Source organism: Passer domesticus, chromosome 3 (genome assembly GCF_036417665.1).
Source record: "Passer domesticus isolate bPasDom1 chromosome 3, bPasDom1.hap1, whole genome shotgun sequence".
NCBI lineage: Eukaryota > Metazoa > Chordata > Aves > Passeriformes > Passeridae > Passer > Passer domesticus.
In genome coordinates this window covers 98,029,641-98,048,341 of record NC_087476.1, presented here as the reverse complement: position 1 = coordinate 98,048,341, position 18,701 = coordinate 98,029,641, and the positions used below count along the sequence as shown (strand labels likewise).

Sequence of the window (18,701 nt, the reverse complement as noted above, 5' to 3'; positions counted from 1 at the left end):
TTCTTTAAATTGCTGTTCAATAGTAAGTTAACATAAATCAAATCAGAATATTTTTTAGGCCTCATCTACCCTTAAAATGTGCAAGTAAAGCATGATCCAATTATCAGACTTAGTAATACAATCTCAGTGCTTTACTGACCTTGATACTTGGCGTTGATACAGAGGATTGCACATTTGGTACACTGTTTGACAGATAACTGCTAAACATTAGTGACGAAAATTTAAGACACAGATAACTGTGGTATTTAAATTCTCTATGTGTACTATTTAATAATTATTTCTGGGTTTTTTTTCCAATATAATAATTCATAAATTTGTGTTGCCCCAGTACCTCTAAGGACAAATATTACCAAATGCCTAGAAATGTTTGATAGTCAGGCATTGTGTTTCCTGGTACTTAGAGAACTAATTTCATGATTTTTTTAACTTGGGCTGAGAAAAATTATGACACAAATAATACTGGATCTGAGGCTTGTTTAGTTTATGAAGAGAAAGGCAGAAAGTTAATATGATGGAAGTTGTGTATTTTCTTTAACTGAAAATAACATGAAGCTATTTCACAAGTAACTCTACATACTTAATCACTATATTGTAACATTAGAAATATGGACTTCATAATAATTTATCGAATTTAAACAATTGCTTGTCTTAAATACTGATACTAGAATGTCTTTACAGTCTTACAATCCACGATACTTGTACGTCATCCTACAACTGAGAAGTTCCTAGTTAATTTTGATCCCCAAATTCTAGAGATTGTGCGAGAGACAAAATGTATGTTAAAGTTGGGTCTGGAAGTACCAGAGCAAGCAGTCAAACTAGCAATAATGGAAGATAAATTGAAGTCAAACAAGTTGCAGTTAGAGGTAAACTTGAAAAGTATCGTGATTGCTGTTTAAAAAAATTTAAATGGAATTGTGTTTAAACATGGATTTTTTTCTATAGCTAAAGATTAAAGTTGGGTAAGAGGTAGTTTAAGGCAAGTTTGCAGAATGCACAGATGGATATAGAAAATCTCATTTGAAAACCCCTTGCTAAGTCCTATGTGGGCTGGTAGATACTTAAATATAAGAATATGTACTTCATATACCCAATGGCACACTAAGTATACTTAAATAATTTAAGCTATACAAATAGTTTTCACAGTCTGAAAATCAGTAAAATGCGGAAGTTTAGAGTTGTTGAGAAGAAATATTGAAGTTAGTCTGGTTTGGAATATATGGTGAGCCAGAGAAATGTGAAGAATTTTGCAGGTTATCTGCAACAGAAGTTACATTTGTTATACCTATTGTAGTCTCCACTATGGAGTTATTTCAAGAGCCTGTATCTTGGGGAGCCTGTATCTTGGGCATCATAAAAGACTCTTCTCTGTGTGTGTGTGCTTATTGCATAAGAGAAGAGGATATTTTAAAACTGAGTTCAGACCTGACTTAAGCATCTAAAAAATATGATACTCAATATTAAGAGGGTATTGCAAGCTATGGTCACTAAAGATCAAGCTGTCTTTAGTTCTAGAAAGTTCATTCTTCTTCTGGCTTTGTGCCTTAAGGAAGTGTTACACAAAGGTGGCTTTCATTCCTCCTTCTACACCATGATACAAATTCATTACATCCCAAAAATGCTGTTCATAGGTATGTAATGTCTGTGTAAAATTCTACATTTGTTTTCAAATACAGCATTGTGCAGCTTTCAATATCTTTTTTTTTGATTATTTGATTGTATGACAGATTGTTTTCTTGAGTAAAGAACTGTTTTAAATATTCTGCTTGATACAACCCTTTCTAATAATCAACAGGATGTTGTCCAATCTTATGAAGATTTGTGTAAAGGAACACGAAATGTGTTTGTAAATCTGATGACACCAAAAATACAAAAGGTTAGTATTGCTGCATGAACTTCAGTATACCTCATAAGATCTTAAAATAACTTTATAATAATTTGTAATTTTGAAATATTTAGATAGATCTGCATGTTGTGAGCTCAATGGATTTTAGTGAGACCTTTAAGACTAAAAATTTGTTGTTTGGATCCTTCATACAGTTCTCAAATTATGTGCTTTACACTCAAATAATCTTAGTGCCTATGAGATAGAAGACAAATAGAACAAAAAATATGGTCTTTGAGGTCTATCTATCTCCACAAATCTCTGGCTTTAACATGGAAATTTGCTCAGAGGGAATTATTAACTTTGTAAATTGAGTCTCTTCAGTGGTGTAGAATGCTACACTGTGATGTTTTATGCTACACTAAAAGTACAGTTTTATTGGAGACACAGAATGTCTGTCCCACAAGCCATTTTGTTTTGTCAGACATTTACAAGTGTATGTATATGAATGTTTTAAGTAACCCTCCCCATTTTGGTTGTAAGTAGTCACACCAAAAAGTTGCAGAGTATGTGTAAGTTTGTATAACTACAAAGTTGGACAGAAGTGTGAGAAACTAAAAATCTGAGGCTGTAGTATGCACTACCCTCCCCTTAATTTCTATTGCATAAATTTCTTTGACCTTTTTTGTTGGAAACTTGTAACCTCTCTTGCACACCACTCTGATTTATAAGCAGGGTTGTGAATATAATAATAGAACTTGTTTTAATTGTTTTCTCTTGTGGGTTTTTTTTGTTTGTTTTTGTGGTTTTTTTAAATTTATTAAATTGTATCTTTATTCTTAGATGGAAGGTGTGTTGAGGCAAGGACTTACCATGTTGACTTGGTCATCTGTGACACTGGAAACTTTCTTTCAAGAAGCTGATCAAGTTCTGCATGTATATAGACAGCTTTTGAGAAGGGTAAGCATTTGCTCACTATATAAATAAAACCAATACCTTGCAGAAATTATTTCTAGGATGCTATTTTTCATATTCAAACATAATGTGCTTATTTTTGTACTATACATACAAATTTATTGCTTTTTAAAAGAGATTCCTTTTCTTGGAGTAGGGATACACTCAATGATTCTCTCCTATTATTGCCATCATATATTTGATTTTTCCTTCTGTCTTCACTTCTTGTCTTCAGATTCTGCGGCTTTCAGTCTGATTTTTAGAGTCAATGCCTGTCTTTGAGTGTTTGTCCATGACTGCAGCTGCATAAAAGATACTTCTATGTAAAAACTGTTGAGTGGAGAACTTTGGAGCATTAACTCTATCCATAGCAGGCATGTTGTGAAATTGTGCCCTCTTTGTGCAGCCCATAAAATAATGAAGGAGATAATGTTTTTTCCTCACAGTTCTCTGCATGCTGCTCTGTGCTCTTTTTTATCTCTTGGTATTCATCACATAATTTCTGAATTCATTTGATTCCATATTTAATATCTACATAAGTAATCTGGATGATGGGATCAAGTGTACCCTGACAAAGTTTGCTGATGACACCAAGCTAAATGGGAAAGTAGAGAGCCACCGGACAGGAAGACCTGAATAAATAAGCATGAAGAGTGGGCTAGCAAGGACTTACAAAATTCAACAAGGACAAATGTAAGGTCTTGCACCTGGGCAAACATCATCCAGGAGTGCGGCATAGGCTGAGATCTACCTCATCTGGGCATCCTTGTGGATAACTAGTTCAGTGTGAGTGAACAGTGTGCTGCTCCAGTGAAGAAAGTCGGTAGGATGTTGGGTTGTATAAATAAGCAGTGATGACAAATGACCATCCTCCTCTGCTCGGTGCTGGCGAGGCCAAACCTGGAACTGTATTCAGTTTTGGTCGCTGCTATACAGAATACATTTGGAGAGGGTTCAGGGAAGGGCCACAATGATGGTCAAAGGACTGGGAAGCCTGAAAAAATGACTAAAAGTTGAGAGAAATGTTTTTTTTCAACCTTGATTAAAGAAGGCTTAGGGGAGACCTTATCATCGTGGTGTAATATTTGAAGATTGGCTGCAAAGAAGGTGGAGACTCCCTTTTTACAATTATTTACTTGGAAAATATGGGGGGTAACGGGTATAAGTTACTTGTGGAGAGTTACCAATTTGACACAAGAGGAAATATTTTTGCAGTGAGAACAGTCAGCCACTGAAATAATCTCCCACTGAAACCCCAGTGTTGGACAATTTTGAGAGTTGCTGGACAATGTGCTGGGCTGTCTCGTCTAGGCTGTGCTTTTGCCAAGAAAAGTTGGACCAGATGATCCTTGAAGTCTTCTTTGAAGACATAGAACTATGATTCTATGATTTAACATGCTTGAGGACTAGTATTGGCTTGGTTTTTTCTCAAGACTTTAGCTTGACAGTCAGATTGCCCTTCTGGTTTGATGGTTAAACTGTGTGACTATTATCTTTTCTATGAATATTGTAAATTGTGTCTCCTTTGGTAGGAGATTGTTAGTCACTGGTCAGTGTATCTAGTTCTTTTTATGCATGGCAGAAGATCATAATTATGAGCAATGCTCTGTTTGCCACTGAAACCCAAAGCAGGAAAAATATTTCTTTGTCAGAAATGAACAGCTTTGTAAGCCTGAGTATATCTAAAATAACCATGTTTTTATGTAAAATTAGGTTGTATGCTTTTTTTTTTACTTCTCCCTCCCATATTAATTTTAAAAAATTAACCTTGGTTAGGCTTTTGATTTTTGTGAATGGGGTATTATTGTCAAACAGGAAAAAAAATGATGTGAAATGGAAGCATGAGGTATATTGTGAAAAACAAGATGGAATATCACAGATGCAGACTACTTCAGACAAAAGATTAAAATATGGACAGAAGTAATTTTTACTTGGATTCTGCCATGGTGAAAAACAATTCAATGTGGTTGACTGTATACTAATAATGCTTCAGTTTAGAATTAAAAACCCAGCATAAAACTGTGTTGACTAAAAGAAGGAGAAGGACTGAAGATTAGCCCATAAGCAACTTATAGTAAACCCCCCACTTGCCTTGCTGCTAGACTTATGGTCAGTAAGATCATGAACAAGTATCCAATTATATTGATGTAGCTTGTTCTTCTACTTTTATTTAATCTAGAAGCAGTGTACCTTTCATGACAGGAATGATCTAGAGTCTGACTTTTTGTTACTGCCTGTCTCCCTAAAACTGCAGTTAAACCAGCCAGGATTCTTTGGGAGTCTAGTAATTGTAAATAACCCTTAAGTTAACTCTTGTTATTATTCACTTGGAGAATTTTCTATTCTGTAACATTCTTGCATTTATTTTTCTGCAATACAGTTTTTACCTGTTAGAGCACTCTAAAATGAAATACATTATGCTTTAAATATAAGTGTATAGTATTAATGTGGTTTTCTCTTTTTAGGTAACTGTTACAAGTGATGTGCGGATTGGTTCAATATTAAAAGAAATATCAAAAACTTCTTTAGTTAGCTTACCAGTAGATGGTGCTATCAAAATAGAGGATCTGTTGGCTGACAATGAGGTGTGTGCCACTTTGCATCTTTCAACTTGAATTTTAGGGCATGTTAGAAAAAATGCCTAAGTAAATGAAAATGAAACTAAAAAATTCTCTACGTGGAAATACAGAACTTTATTTGCAATTAAATTATTTTGGGTAAAATATTTTATATGAAGATATATTGGTTCTTTGGTATTTAAGATACTTAAGCTGTAGTATGTCATAGATAATCTTATTTATGTGCTTTGTACTTTGGTGAGATTTTTGTGTATGAAGGACTTCAGAGATATATAGCCCTTCTTCTTCCCTATTTTTTCCAAATTGTTGTTCTTAAAGAGAAGGCAAAAAGTACTTTACAACAAGTATATTTGAGAATCTGAAAGTTTTCTTATTACAAAATACTTATCAAATTAATTTCAACTAATTATCAAATTAAACTAAACTAATTATCAAATCAGTGCAAGTAAATAAAATTATTAAGGACAATTGGAACAGTGTTTGGGTAATTTCAGATTCAGAGCGTGACCTCTCTTCAATATTCAGGATTTTTTTAAGCACCTAAAAGTACTATTACATTTTAAAAACTGGGGTTTTTTAGGCATGAAAAATATAGTGATAATGTAGCAGAACTTTTTATAAATATAAAAGTATATTTTAATAAATATATATGTTTCATTGTAATGGTTTTGGTCTGATTAATACAATATTCAGAAAAATGTTTTGAATCTCAATGAAGAGAAACAGTAATAAGATAATAACAGTGATAACTAAGACAATGCATTGATATTTTTATTTAACAGGATTATACTAAAGAATGTTCTGAGTTATTGAACATCAAAAGCATGCACATTGAAGATGCTGTTCAAGATCTCATAGATCTATTTGAAAAGAATTATGAATTTCCATCTGTTAAGCCCTCAGAAGTACCAGGTAGTTAATGTTGCTTATTTAAATAAAAAGTTTTGTAGGCTTTAGCTAGTTTTTCTCAAAACTGATCTGTTTTAGGTAATTTGCCAAACAAATTTTCCTCCCACTACAATTTCATCTGTGTCACAGCTCTGCCTTCTTTAACCACTGCTAAATTAAACCACTAGTTTGTGAAGTACAGAGATAACTCAGTTGTGGTGGGGTTTCTAGAGTTAAAAGCTGTCCTTCTGTTTAGATCAGCAAAGTATTTGCTCTAGAGGAAGAACATTCAAGTTCCATTTCTATCAGTCGCTCATCATAACTCTCCCATGTCACATCTCCCCATCTGTAAGATCCACTGTTCCTCTCTTCTCAGCTCTGTCAGCTATTTGGTACTGTCCCTCTCTTTTAAACTTTCCTGCAGCAGTAGAATAATGTGCTTTTCTGGCTGGTCAGTTTAAATTAGTATAGTCAAAGGCTGGCACTTGAATGACTGGTTCCCACTTCTTTGGAGTGTCTTACAAAGATTTTAGAAGATCACATATTGTTGCAAGAGAAATAGTTTATATTCGGAGGAAAAAATGTTTTAAGGAAAAATTTATTTTGAGGCTTAATCACTAATGAAGTTATTTTCTTTCATGGGATTTTTTCCTTCTGGGTTCAGGTTTCTCCAGCTATAGAGGCATAGGCAGGGTCAGTACTACAGGTGGTTCAATAGGATGCAAGCAGAAAAAGATGACACAAAAGTAATTCTCTGTCCTTTGTTAAATTGTTTATGCTTGTTTTGATTTTTTGGTCATTTTCACTGATATATTAATGTCTGCCTATCGATCTTTAGTAACAGATCATTAGTGTTTGCTAAGCTAAGGCTTATAGGCTGGACTCTAAACCACATTCCTGGTGTGGAAAGTGTCATGAAATAAAACCAATTTTTGGTGATTCAGGTATTACTAAATAAAAGTCAATATTGGTTTGCCTCTAATGAGGGGACAGCATGCCTTCAAGCAGAATATTTATATAATAATAACTTTCTATTTTTTAAATTTACAGGAAAAGAAAAACGTATAGCATTTGAAGGTAAAGAAAAGGAGAAAGAAAAAACTCCTGCCGAAGGATCTCAAAGTGAAGATAGCAAGAGCAGTGATAAAGAAGAAGAGTTTAAAAAGGTAAATTATATAGGAAAATAAGGAAATAATTTTTAGACCAATTGGATTAGTAAACAGGATCTTGAGTTTTGGTAGCTGCATATCTGTGTTACAGAAAGACAATCATATGGACAGTATCAAATGTGCTGTACAAATGATGAGATAGCTTACCTGAAAGGTGCATTTAAGATGGATTTTAGCTTTCACAAGTATATTGCATGTTATTCCAATTATCACCTTTATTAAACAAATTCTCGACATGAGTGGTAAGTGTAAAAATTGGAGACAATAATGTGCCTGAGCCATAACACTGACTTTCCTTCTTGGGTAGACAGGATCTTTCATCCTTTCTATCCTCTTCCAACTTCATCAACAAAGATTGGCTTTGTACTTTTCCTATGAAGAATGCATTTTCTTCATGTTCAGCAGAGAATGAAAGTAGAAGTAAAGAATAAGGACTATCCAACTTGGAAGTACAAATACAATAATGCTACAATGTTGCAGTTTTTACAGATAGTGATCATTTCATGTTATCATGTTTTAATATTCTTAATCCAGTTGCATTTTACTGTATTTGTCTCATTCATGAATGGGTACATGTGCACCAATATTCTTGAATAATTCATGGTTTAGTTTTGTGGCTTGGTTTTCTGTTTGTTTTTTTTTTAGTATGCAAAGCTTTTCTGAAGGAGCATATTTCAAACAGATGTCAGTATTCTGTATCTGAATAAGACAAGTTGTTTCTTCACATACTATATTCTCTTTTCCATGCAGCTTTTACTTACTTAGGTACTTACAACCCCCCAGCTTCTCACTTTGTGTTTTTCATGTAGCTTACAGCATAAATTCCTTCTGACAAAATCTATTATGTTTGACTTACAATGTTTTGGCAATAATTTTCAGGTTCCCATGTGAACATGATGCTAAATAATGTACGGTTTATTTATTACAGAACTGTAAAGACTTACTTGCCTATTTCAGTCGCCGGCTGCTAATCAGTCTCCAGAAAGCAACCCGACTGTCTTTGGATCGTATTAAAAGAAGAATGAGTGTTCCAATGTAAGCTGCAAATGAAGGATTCTCTCAGTAGTATGCACTCTTTATGAATTCTTCGTGATAATGGCAAGATCCATACAAAATCACTCTCCTATATTCAGTATGATTTCTACAGATTCTTCTCTGTTCGAACAGGCATACAGTTCAGAGACAGAATTGTTTCGGTATAATATATTGAAAAGCCTACTTAGAATTCTATTAAGAGAATTTATTTCAAGCAAGTGAAGTTTATGATGTTTTGTCATTAAGGTTTGTTAAAGTCTGAATTGCTTTTTTTTTTTTCCCCCTAAGGACATTTTTCATAAAAAATGTATTGAAATCCTTATCAAAGTCAATAGGAATTTTTTGGTTGTTTCCTTCATATTTGTGTACTGTATCATATTATTGAATCCTGCCTTATTTGGTTAATACAGGACAGCATTTCAAATTTTACTTTGCTCCATGTTTTTAGGTTTTAATTTCAGTTTTGGGTGAGTTAATATAATGTTTTTATAATTTTGCACTAGCTTGTCATCTTTGAAACTTTTTTTTCCATTCTGTTGAATACTTACCTAAAATGTAGTGGGACAACTTTTGCTCTTGATAGGTTGCTGCATTTAATGATCAATGAGACCTTCTTATGCCCGATTCAAAGCACTGGCAGAGTTCCATCATTCTGAACCTGAGAGTTTAAAATCCAGAATCAGAAAATATTCTGGATAAAAAATTCTGAAAGCAATGGCTGGATCCAAGCTAGCCTTTGTCAGAATGGTGGAGCTCTAGCTATTTTCTTTATCCTTTAAACAAGAAACTTCTGTAAGTTTTGGAAATAGTACATAATTTCAAAATTCTCTATGTGGCTTTGGTCTAGAAAATGTAGCTCAAAATTATATTTCTCAGATAAACTGAGGAGGTTTTGTGGTAAAGTGTTTATGATATGTGTTAAAATAATTTTACAGCAAATCTCAGGATGTCACTCCTTTTCTAAAAGCAGAAGTACACCTTGATATTCCCAATCTGGTAAGTTTTATTTTATATAGATAAGGTAAGATACATTGTCTTACAGTTATCTCTGTATTTGTCCAAGTGCAGGGTGTGGGCACACTTCCACTGAACCAGCATCTGCTCATATCATTCGGTGTGCTGAGAGCACTGATGAAATCTGCTTTCATTCCCAGTGCTCTGGCATTTGTCTCAGTAGTGCTTGCAGAACCTTGCTTTTTAACCTTCTGTGGTTTAGCAATTACATTGCAATCCATTCATCCGTGCTCTTTGTGGAATGATAACAGTTCTCACGTGTACTAGTTCCATTACTGGAATAGGTTCTACATCTTGCTTCATTCTTATTCTTATTCTTATTCTTATTCTTATTCTTATTCTTATTCTTATTCTTATTCTTATTCTTATTCTTATTCTTATTCTTCTCTTACTTGTGTAATCTAAATACTTTTGTTGAATTTCAATAATGACCATTATCTTTGCTCAGTTTGGCTTTAGTCACCCAAATGGGAAGTTAGATGACCAGAATGAGGAACACTGAACAAAACTAGAAGATTCAAAACCTGAAAAAGGAGTTGTGGATTTCTATGTAGAGGAAAAAAAAAGGCAGCTCAATTGCAAAGAAGTAAAGCATTAGTTCGTTTTCTCTTGCAGAGTAAGATAACTATTTGTCAGCAATATGTATTTTTTATTTTATGAGAGCAGGTTACAAATTTTCTCGATGTGTTATAAGGATTGATGGGTTTATATTGCAATTACAATGAAAAAAAGGTTCTGCTCTTAGATGATATTCCTTTGACATTGAACTAGTGTTCACATCACCATTCTGTTATATATTCACACTGTGTGTGTGTGTACACATGATATGTAAGTTCGGTCAGAGAGTAGAACATTTACCTCATTGATACTTGTAGAAGCATAAAGTACCAAGCTCCACCCACTACAAAGTAGGTACATCTCTCTTTCCAGTCCTCAAATGCTTGGCTGATCCAGGGCAGTGATCAAGTAATTCTGGGGAAAATACCACTTTGCTAGTGCTAAACTCTAATAAGAGTTTGCAAGAACCTTGCTTTTATGTATGTGGCTGATCAAACATAAGGCCCAAGAAGGGTGGGAAGTGGTGGTTGCACCATAGCATGCGATTTCTAATGCTTTGTTATTCTAGAGTGTAAATTACAAGGTTTGTAATGTATTCCCACACATTATATAAAAGTTATTAAAAAAATGGTGCTTAAAATGTTGTAGGAGTATTTTTTAATAGCTGTAAAAAAAGCCAATAAATCTATCTGCTTGTATACTTGGTTGCCTTTTCACCCACAGTGTGAGTGCATAATTAGATGGTAGCTCACCACAGTTGTTTCATCTCTTTAGAAGCAATTCTGAGCCAGACAACCTGCTAAAGTTGTATTTTCCAGCTTCTCTTCTGGGGTAAACTCTGCAATTCACTATGGGTGGAGTAAAACTGAGGTCTCAAAAATGACAATTAGTTGCATTTATTTAAACAATTTTTCAACTGTTTTAAATAGGTAATAGTTCCCAGTTTAGATGACATACAGCATGCCATCAATCGCATGATTAATTTAACACTGGAAGTAAATCGAGGAGTTGCTCAGTGGGGACAGAGGCATTTGCAAAAGTCTATTTTAAAAACAGAAGCAAGCACACAGCAAGCAGCTTCTGCAGGCTTTGGATCACAAGGGAAAAAAGCCAAAAAAGGGGAAAGTAAGTGTGGTTTGTTTAGGTTTTGTTTTACTTTTCATTTTACTTTTTACTTTAATAACTATGCCATATTTAAATATTTGTGAATAAACTCACTTTTTGTCAGAGAAGCCTACTGTGGATTATTTTACATTAATTTTGGTGGGTTTATTTTGATTTAATTTGCTATATTTTTCATAAATAGCTTTTCAGTAAGTATTACAACTCTGAAAAACACTAAGCAAAAAACTGAAAAATTCCTAGATTCTGAGTATTTTACTTAAGGCAAAGTAAACTGTTGATCAATCTTTTTACCTCCTCATTGTGGAATGTAGCCATAATAATATAGCTGAAACTGTAAACCATGATTTTATACTAAAACTCATTGAAATATTGAGATACAGCAAGAGCCAGATTTCAGGAAAATTTAAATTGCTGGATGTATTCCTAGATTGGATTAAAAACACCTCAAATGTTTTTACATGTGAATGAAAAATGTTTGACTGGAGACACACCTACGTCCATTTTAGTCAAACACTTTACTTCTTAATATTATTTCCAAGTGTTTCTTCATACATTTTCCAAGCCACCATAAAAACCTAAATATGTTTTTACTGTCGGTTTTTCTAAGCTGTTTGACCCACTGATATGCAATCCAGTTATATCTTTGTTATCATTCCTTCAAAAAATCTGTAACATCTTGGAAAGTTTTTCTTCATGACAGTCCAGAGGTGTTACTTTATTCTTCTCCTGATGTGTCTTTTATGATTCTCACCTCTTTTAATGGGCTTCAAGCAGGGTGGCAGGAGCCAATCCTTGTCAGACACTTAAGAGTCTTTTCCTCTGCTGTGTCAAAATACAGCATCAGCAAATGACTATTTTCATTACCTTTAACTAGACACCAGGAACACCTGGGGGCATATGTTAATATTGTAGCAATGAGATTATGGAGTACTCTGGTAAGGACGGATGAATCTGAGACTGTTTCCAGTAAGCAGACCCCAGAAAAGGCCTTGAGAGTAAAAGAGAACTTGGAGCTGCCTCAAAATCCCCTCATTGAACAATATATGCTGTGGGTAGGGTGGATTTTTCTTCTTTGTTCACTGAAATCTGCTTCAGAATGCTCAGGGATTGTTATGACAGAAGTAACTCATCAGATCTGAAGAATATCAGTTTCTATATTGACCCTGAGTTTTTCAGCAATTAATCAAAGACTTCAAGAAGATTACACTGCTTTAAGCAGTATATACAATTTTAAAACTTTAATTTGAAGAATTTAAAAACATAATTACATCATGTGGAATGTTTATGAGGCCTTTGATGTTCTGCTTACAATTACATTAAAGTCAAATTAAATGAAATTTCATTTCATTCATTAATTTCATTCATTGCGAAAATGAATTTTGTGAATGAAGAAGACTATTTTCTTTCCATTAGAGAAACTTCATTTTAGACTGAATTTGCTCTAGCTGTATAATGCCTGGCATAAGCTAATAGCTGGTACTTCACATTAAGCAGTGTGACAAATCTTTGGAGAAGGATACTCAGCCTTACTGAAAAGCATCATTGCTCAATTTGGTATGCATAGGTTTAGAAGAGAATTCTAATCAGATTGTCAACAATTCATTGATTTATATGTAATTTTATTTTACAGAAGGAGGTGATGATGTTGTCAGAAAGATAAAAAATTTTTACTCGGGTGTTGCAGAAAATGAAGCTATTGCTAAAATAATTGTGATTCTCTCTTCTGCTGGGAATTCTCTAAAAGAAGGAGTTAGTGAAGTTCTGCAAGAGTTTGATAAATATAAGGTGTTGTGGACAGAAGATAAAGATACCAAATTTCAGGTCAGTTTAATGATTATCACTTACAGGTCTATTATTCATTAATCCTATCTTTTGAAATCAGAAAACACTGTAAAAACTCAAGGAAAAAAAAAGTTGTAGAAAACACATTTACAGCTGAAATTCTTCTTTTATCTTTCTGTAGGAATGGTACTGTATCTGCTAATACAGATTAGCAGGTTCCTTGTTCCTCCTCGTTCTTACAGGAGAAGTAATAGCATTTTACTTCTGTGTAAAATAAATGTTTTGTGTTTTGGTTTGCCTTTTTGTGCTTCTGTGCCATTCTAGATACTGAAAACCTGGTAATTGCTTTATTTTGTTTGTGTAACTCTGGATTTTTGGCCACAAAAAACCAACCCAGTTTGATATGAGGCATGTCTCTATGCAAACACAGGTAGCAGAGGGAATTAAGAAGAGGAGTTGGAGATATGCACACACCTGCAAGGCCACTGGTATCACAGGGGTATGGTGGGATGGCACCCATGAGTGGAGTGTTGGAATGGAGGGACACAGGCTCTTTAGGAAGGTTACGCAGGGAATACCAGGTTGGGATCAAAAGGAGGGCAAGGACAGGTGACGTTATAGTGGAGATCTGCTACAGGCTGCCTGAGCAGGAGGTCCGAGCAGATGAGACTTTCTGTAGACAGACAGGAGCAGCCTTGCACTCACAAACCTCATGATCCTCATGGGGGACTTCAGCCACTTTGATAGCTGCTGGAGGAACAACACAGTAGGGCATAAGCAATCCAGGAGGTTCCTGGAATGTGTTGATGATACTTCTTTGACCAAGTAATAGAAGAGCCAATGGGAAGAGGTGCCATACTCTACCTTGTTCTCACCCACAAGGAGGAGCTTGGGGTGGAGAAGGTGAAGCTCAAGGGCAGTTTTATGCTGCAGTGACCATGAAATGGTAGAATTCAAGGTGAGTTTATGTGGGTTAAAACCCAACCAATTCATAAGCAGGGCTGAAAATTTCCTGTTAGTCTAATTAAAATCTTAAGTCTAATGTAATTAATGTTACTCGCTTGATCTAGTTACTACCAAGGAATGGGCTACTGCTACAGTGAAACCTTCAATAATAAGGCAGTTAAGTTTTATGCACATGTGTTTAATTTCTACATTCTTCCTTTTCCACTATGCTAACCCTTCCACTGCCTGTCTGGGTACTCTTGGACAGAAGAGTAGAAGTGGTTATCGATAAAGCTTTCAGCATTTATTACTTGCCCATGCAGTGTAAGCATAATCAATACAGGTCTTAAATAGCATTGATGAATTGCAGCTTTTCAGAATCACAAAATGTTTCTACCCTTGAGTTCTGCTCAGGGAATTACTTAGAAAATATGTTTTATTGTGATTGTTTCTCACATAATTTGGCTTATGAGGTGTCTTTCTCTAAGTATGGGCATGTATTTGATCTCTGTTTTCATAAAACAAGTAGGTCCTTAATATGTCTTGGTTACCTGTTTCTCTGTTGAATTGGAATTTCCCAACAAGATTGAGTGTTAGTGACAGAGAACTTTTAAACATTCATTTTATGATGTTAGCAGGGCTATACAAGGCTAAAACCAAGTATAATAATGGTACACATTTTCAGTAATTACTGAATTACAGTTACAATGTGTTTTACCAAAATTATGGAAATGGACATTGGTTGATTGACATTTTAAACTACACACAGGAATTTTTTGCTACTGGTCCCTCCCTGTCTGAAATTAAAGAAGAAATAGTTCACTACTATACGTTTGAGCAAGAGATGAACAGTTTAAAACCTGTTATTCTTCTTGGTCCAATTGAATTGCATACAGGTATGACATTTACTTATCTTAGTATGTACAGTAAGATAATGAGTAAAATAGTCACACAATCACAGAAGATGTATAATTGAAAGGGACCCACAAAGATCATTAGAGTCCTGACCCTGCACAGGACCATCCCCAGGAATGATACCATGTGCTGGAGAGCACTGTCCAAATCCTTCTTGAACTCTGTCAGGCTGGTGCTGTGACCACTTCCCTGGGGCGCCAGTTCCAGCCCAACTATCCTCTGTGTGCAGATCCTTTTCCTAATATCTAGCCTAAACCTCTTTAAACCTAAATCTAATATCAACCTAAACCTCCTCTGACACAACACCAGGCCATTCCCTTGGGTCCTGTCACTGGGTACACAGAGAAGAGATCAGTGCCTGCCTCTCCTCTTCCCCTCACAAGGAAGGTGTAACTGCAATGGGATCTCCTCTCAGTCTCCTCCAAGCTGAACAGACCAAGTGACCTTGGCTGCTCCTCTTACGGCTTCCCCTCAATGCCCTTTATCATCTTCATTGACCTCCTTTGGATGCTCTCTAGCAGTTTAGTACCTTTCCTATTTTGTGGTGGCCAAAACTGCTCACAGGGCTCAAGGTGAGGCTGCCCCAGTGCACAGCTGAGCTAGATAATGCCCACCCTTGCCTGGCTGGTGATGCTGTGCCTGATGCTCACAGGACATGCTTGGCCCTCCTGGCTCCTGGGGCACTGCTGACTCATCTTCAGCTTGCTCTCAACCAGGAGCCCCAGGTTCCTTTCTGTGCCACTGCTTTTCAGCATCTCATTTCCCAGTCTGTCCCTACATCCAGGCTTTCCCCATTCCAGCTGCAGAATCTGACACTTTCCCTTGTTGAACTACACATGGTTGGTGATTGCCCAGCCCTCTCATTTCTTGAGATCTCTCTGCAGGGCCTCTCTGACTTCAAGAGAGTCAACAGCTCCACCTAGTCTGTGAAATTCCTTAGTATTCCTTCCTTAGTCATTTATGAAGGAGCCTGCAGTCTAAAATAGAGCCTTGTGGAACCCCACTGTTGCCAGGTCCCCAGTCTAATGTCACCTCATTCAGTACAACCCTTTGTGTCCAGCCTATAAGCCAGCTGCTCACCCATCACATGATGTGTTTATCCAGCTGTGTGCTTTGTCCAGAAGGATGCTATGAGATACAGGTTTATTCTTGTAAATATGAATATATTTTTGAAGTATATCTAGACATACTTCAGTATGAATAGACATCACTGAAGAGACCTCACCAACTGTCAGCCAGAGCTCACTCAGATTCTTCTAAGAAATCTGTGATTAAAAAATCCTCCATTTCCCTTGCCTTCTCCACTTGTAAATGTGGACACTAAGTTTTGTTATGACTGTGAAATTGTTATGGAGGCTTTCCAAAGAGTTAATGAATGTGTATTGACACTGATTTGATAATCCTTGGTACTCCTGTTTGGCATCACATCAGCCAATGATTATAAAAAGCATTGGAAGCATAAAGCACCTTCTTTGGTACTGGTGAAAGACTAGCACTTAACAGCATTAATGTGTTGTTCCCTTTCAGTGTTTGTTTCAGGAGAAGACATGCTACTTAGTCATCCCCATGTTCAGATCTCTAGCTCTCAGAACATTATGTTCTGAATTAAGCTGTTTATTCTATGGCATTTGTGCCACAGCTGATTGTACTAAGGATTCCAATGGCACTTATCCCTTTCACCTCACAGGTTATTACAAGGCTAACACATCTTCTCTTGACCAAGTATATGGTTGGTACCTAGTGACAAGTAGAAAATGTGTCCTGCTGCAAATACCAGTGTGACTGCATGTCTCATGAGCCACCCTCTTCTTCTGACAGATTAGTTTGATTAGATGAAGAAATAATCTGTAAAATTTGTCTTTCTTGCACATCAGAGAAGAAGAAGATGTTTGCTTTGAAAACTGGAGTTCACTTCAGTATCTTGGTTGTGTGTTAACCCCATTTCTTTCAGTGAACAAGCAAAAATGTCAGACTGCTGACTGCACATTCTTATCCCTTTTCTGGATGTAGTTTCTTCTTAATGAGACCACTCTGGAAAACTCTTATCTATTATTGTGTAGGAAGAGTAGGAAGAAAGAGTGTTTCCAAAAGAATATAGATTTTGTTAATGGTCATGCGTGACCACTGCATCAAAGGGACCCAAGTCCTCTAGGTTACAGAACAAAGATATTAAATGTATTTTATTATCTGGTAGTTTCTTGGACTCAGTTTAGGTTTGGGAACTGATTTCTTGTGATTTACAGATTTTAACTTCTTTAAGGGTGTGGTAATTTTCTTGACTTATCCCTGGGCTTCTTCACAAATCATTTCTTTAATGTTAATAGTCACATTATTAAAGGAGAATCTATATCTGCTGCAAAATTATTTTTTGAGCAGAATTGTTTTATGCTGTTAGTATATTTTGCTTTCTTTTACCAGAGTACAAAATGCTGCCTAATAATATCCTATTTTTTTCTGAAAATAAATTTGAATTCTTGACTCTCGTGTCTCTTCAGTGTTGGTTTGTGATTATATATTAAGTGCATATAACATGATGTATCACCTTACAGTTTTAGCTGTGAACTATTCCAAGTCTCAGTTTTGAAATCCCAAGATGCCATTTCCTCAATGGGTAGAAAGCATTTAAATATCACTGATCTTAATATATTTGGTTAATGTATGTCAAAGCTATTCTCTGAAAATCCACATTAATAAGTAGATATTTTTTATTTATTAATCTTCTCTATGTGCTCCAGTAGGTAAGCCTACCAATATGTTTTACAGATACGATAATACACAAAACCCAATAGAAATATATTTAATTATAGTTGAAATTGTTTTGAAACTTTTAAAATGCTGTAATGAAATTCCTTGTCTGCTGTTTTCTAATTGCTGATAAAGAACCGTATGTGGTGATGTGGGCTTTTTAAAGAAAAAAATGAAGATATGAATTAAGTAATTTTTTTAATTGTTTTTTAAAACCAGAACCACTGAAAAAAGCTTTAGGAACTGAAGCCAATTCCTGGAAGATGGTCCTCTGTCGTTACTTAAATGAGGAATATAAAGCAAAATTGCTAGACATCATGTCATTCATGAATGATTACCTAAACAAATTGGCTCGGCCTCTGATTGACTTAGATGATGTCAGATTAGCAATGGAAGCTTTAGCTACCATTCAGGAAAGGAGATCAGATATAGACATCTCTATGGGACCTATTGAAGTAAGATGACTTTCAATTTGTTTTACTGTAAAAATATTATTGTTATTATTAATAATAATATATCTAATAATGCCACAGGATAAGATAAACTTTGAACTCTAACAACAAGTTCACTGTCTTGAAGAAACTAGGTTGAAGATGGGAAACAAAATATTATTTTTTGTTTTTTATATTATAAATTATGAATCAGATAATTTAATAGATTCTGTATTGATACAAAACAGAAAAAAATTCTGTCTGAAATTATAATATAGAAACAATCTAGGAGACAACATGCAGAAATAAGAAGATGAGAACACAAGACAAGGGAACACTATGCTCCCTTTTGCTTTTCATTAGCCTTAATCCTCTTACTTTTTCTGTGTGTTTAAAGAAACATCTTGATCATCTAACCCCTTGAAATATAGCCAGAGAATATTCATGAAACCACACATCACAGTATGCTGTCAAAAACTGGCAACATTCTCTTAGTTTTTTCTATAAGAAAGAAGCTGAAAGGAGCTAAAGTGAGCTCATTTTAAGTATTTGGTATTTACTATCACTCTCTGAAACAGTCAGCTTAATAGAACAAATAATTAATTAAATTATGTAGAGGTAAACTGTGGAAATACAGCTGCCTTCTTAAGAGTGTATGAAGTATGTTAGAAAGTCTTAGCCTTACACCAAATAGAAGAACATGAACAATAATTTAAACATTTAAAGTAATATTCAC

The 18,701-nt window shown here is 35.1% G+C and overlaps 1 protein-coding gene across 4 annotated transcripts in view; it reads left to right on the top strand.

Moving 5' to 3' along the window:
- DNAH8 (dynein axonemal heavy chain 8) overlaps positions 1-18,701 on the top strand; it is a 115,550-nt gene that overhangs the window by 21,193 nt on the left and 75,656 nt on the right. For 3 of the 4 annotated variants that reach the window (XM_064414558.1, XM_064414559.1, XM_064414557.1), the window contains exons 18-29: positions 679-866; positions 1,796-1,876; positions 2,669-2,785; positions 5,245-5,364; positions 6,141-6,270; positions 7,297-7,412; positions 8,344-8,450; positions 9,386-9,446; positions 10,952-11,147; positions 12,778-12,968; positions 14,644-14,770; positions 17,754-17,989. In XM_064414558.1, the coding sequence (XP_064270628.1) occupies positions 679-866; positions 1,796-1,876; positions 2,669-2,785; positions 5,245-5,364; positions 6,141-6,270; positions 7,297-7,412; positions 8,344-8,450; positions 9,386-9,446; positions 10,952-11,147; positions 12,778-12,968; positions 14,644-14,770; positions 17,754-17,989 (1,670 nt within the window). The remainder of the gene's footprint in view (positions 1-678; positions 867-1,795; positions 1,877-2,668; positions 2,786-5,244; positions 5,365-6,140; positions 6,271-7,296; positions 7,413-8,343; positions 8,451-9,385; positions 9,447-10,951; positions 11,148-12,777; positions 12,969-14,643; positions 14,771-17,753; positions 17,990-18,701) is intronic. The other variant, XM_064414560.1, reaches the window with a different exon arrangement.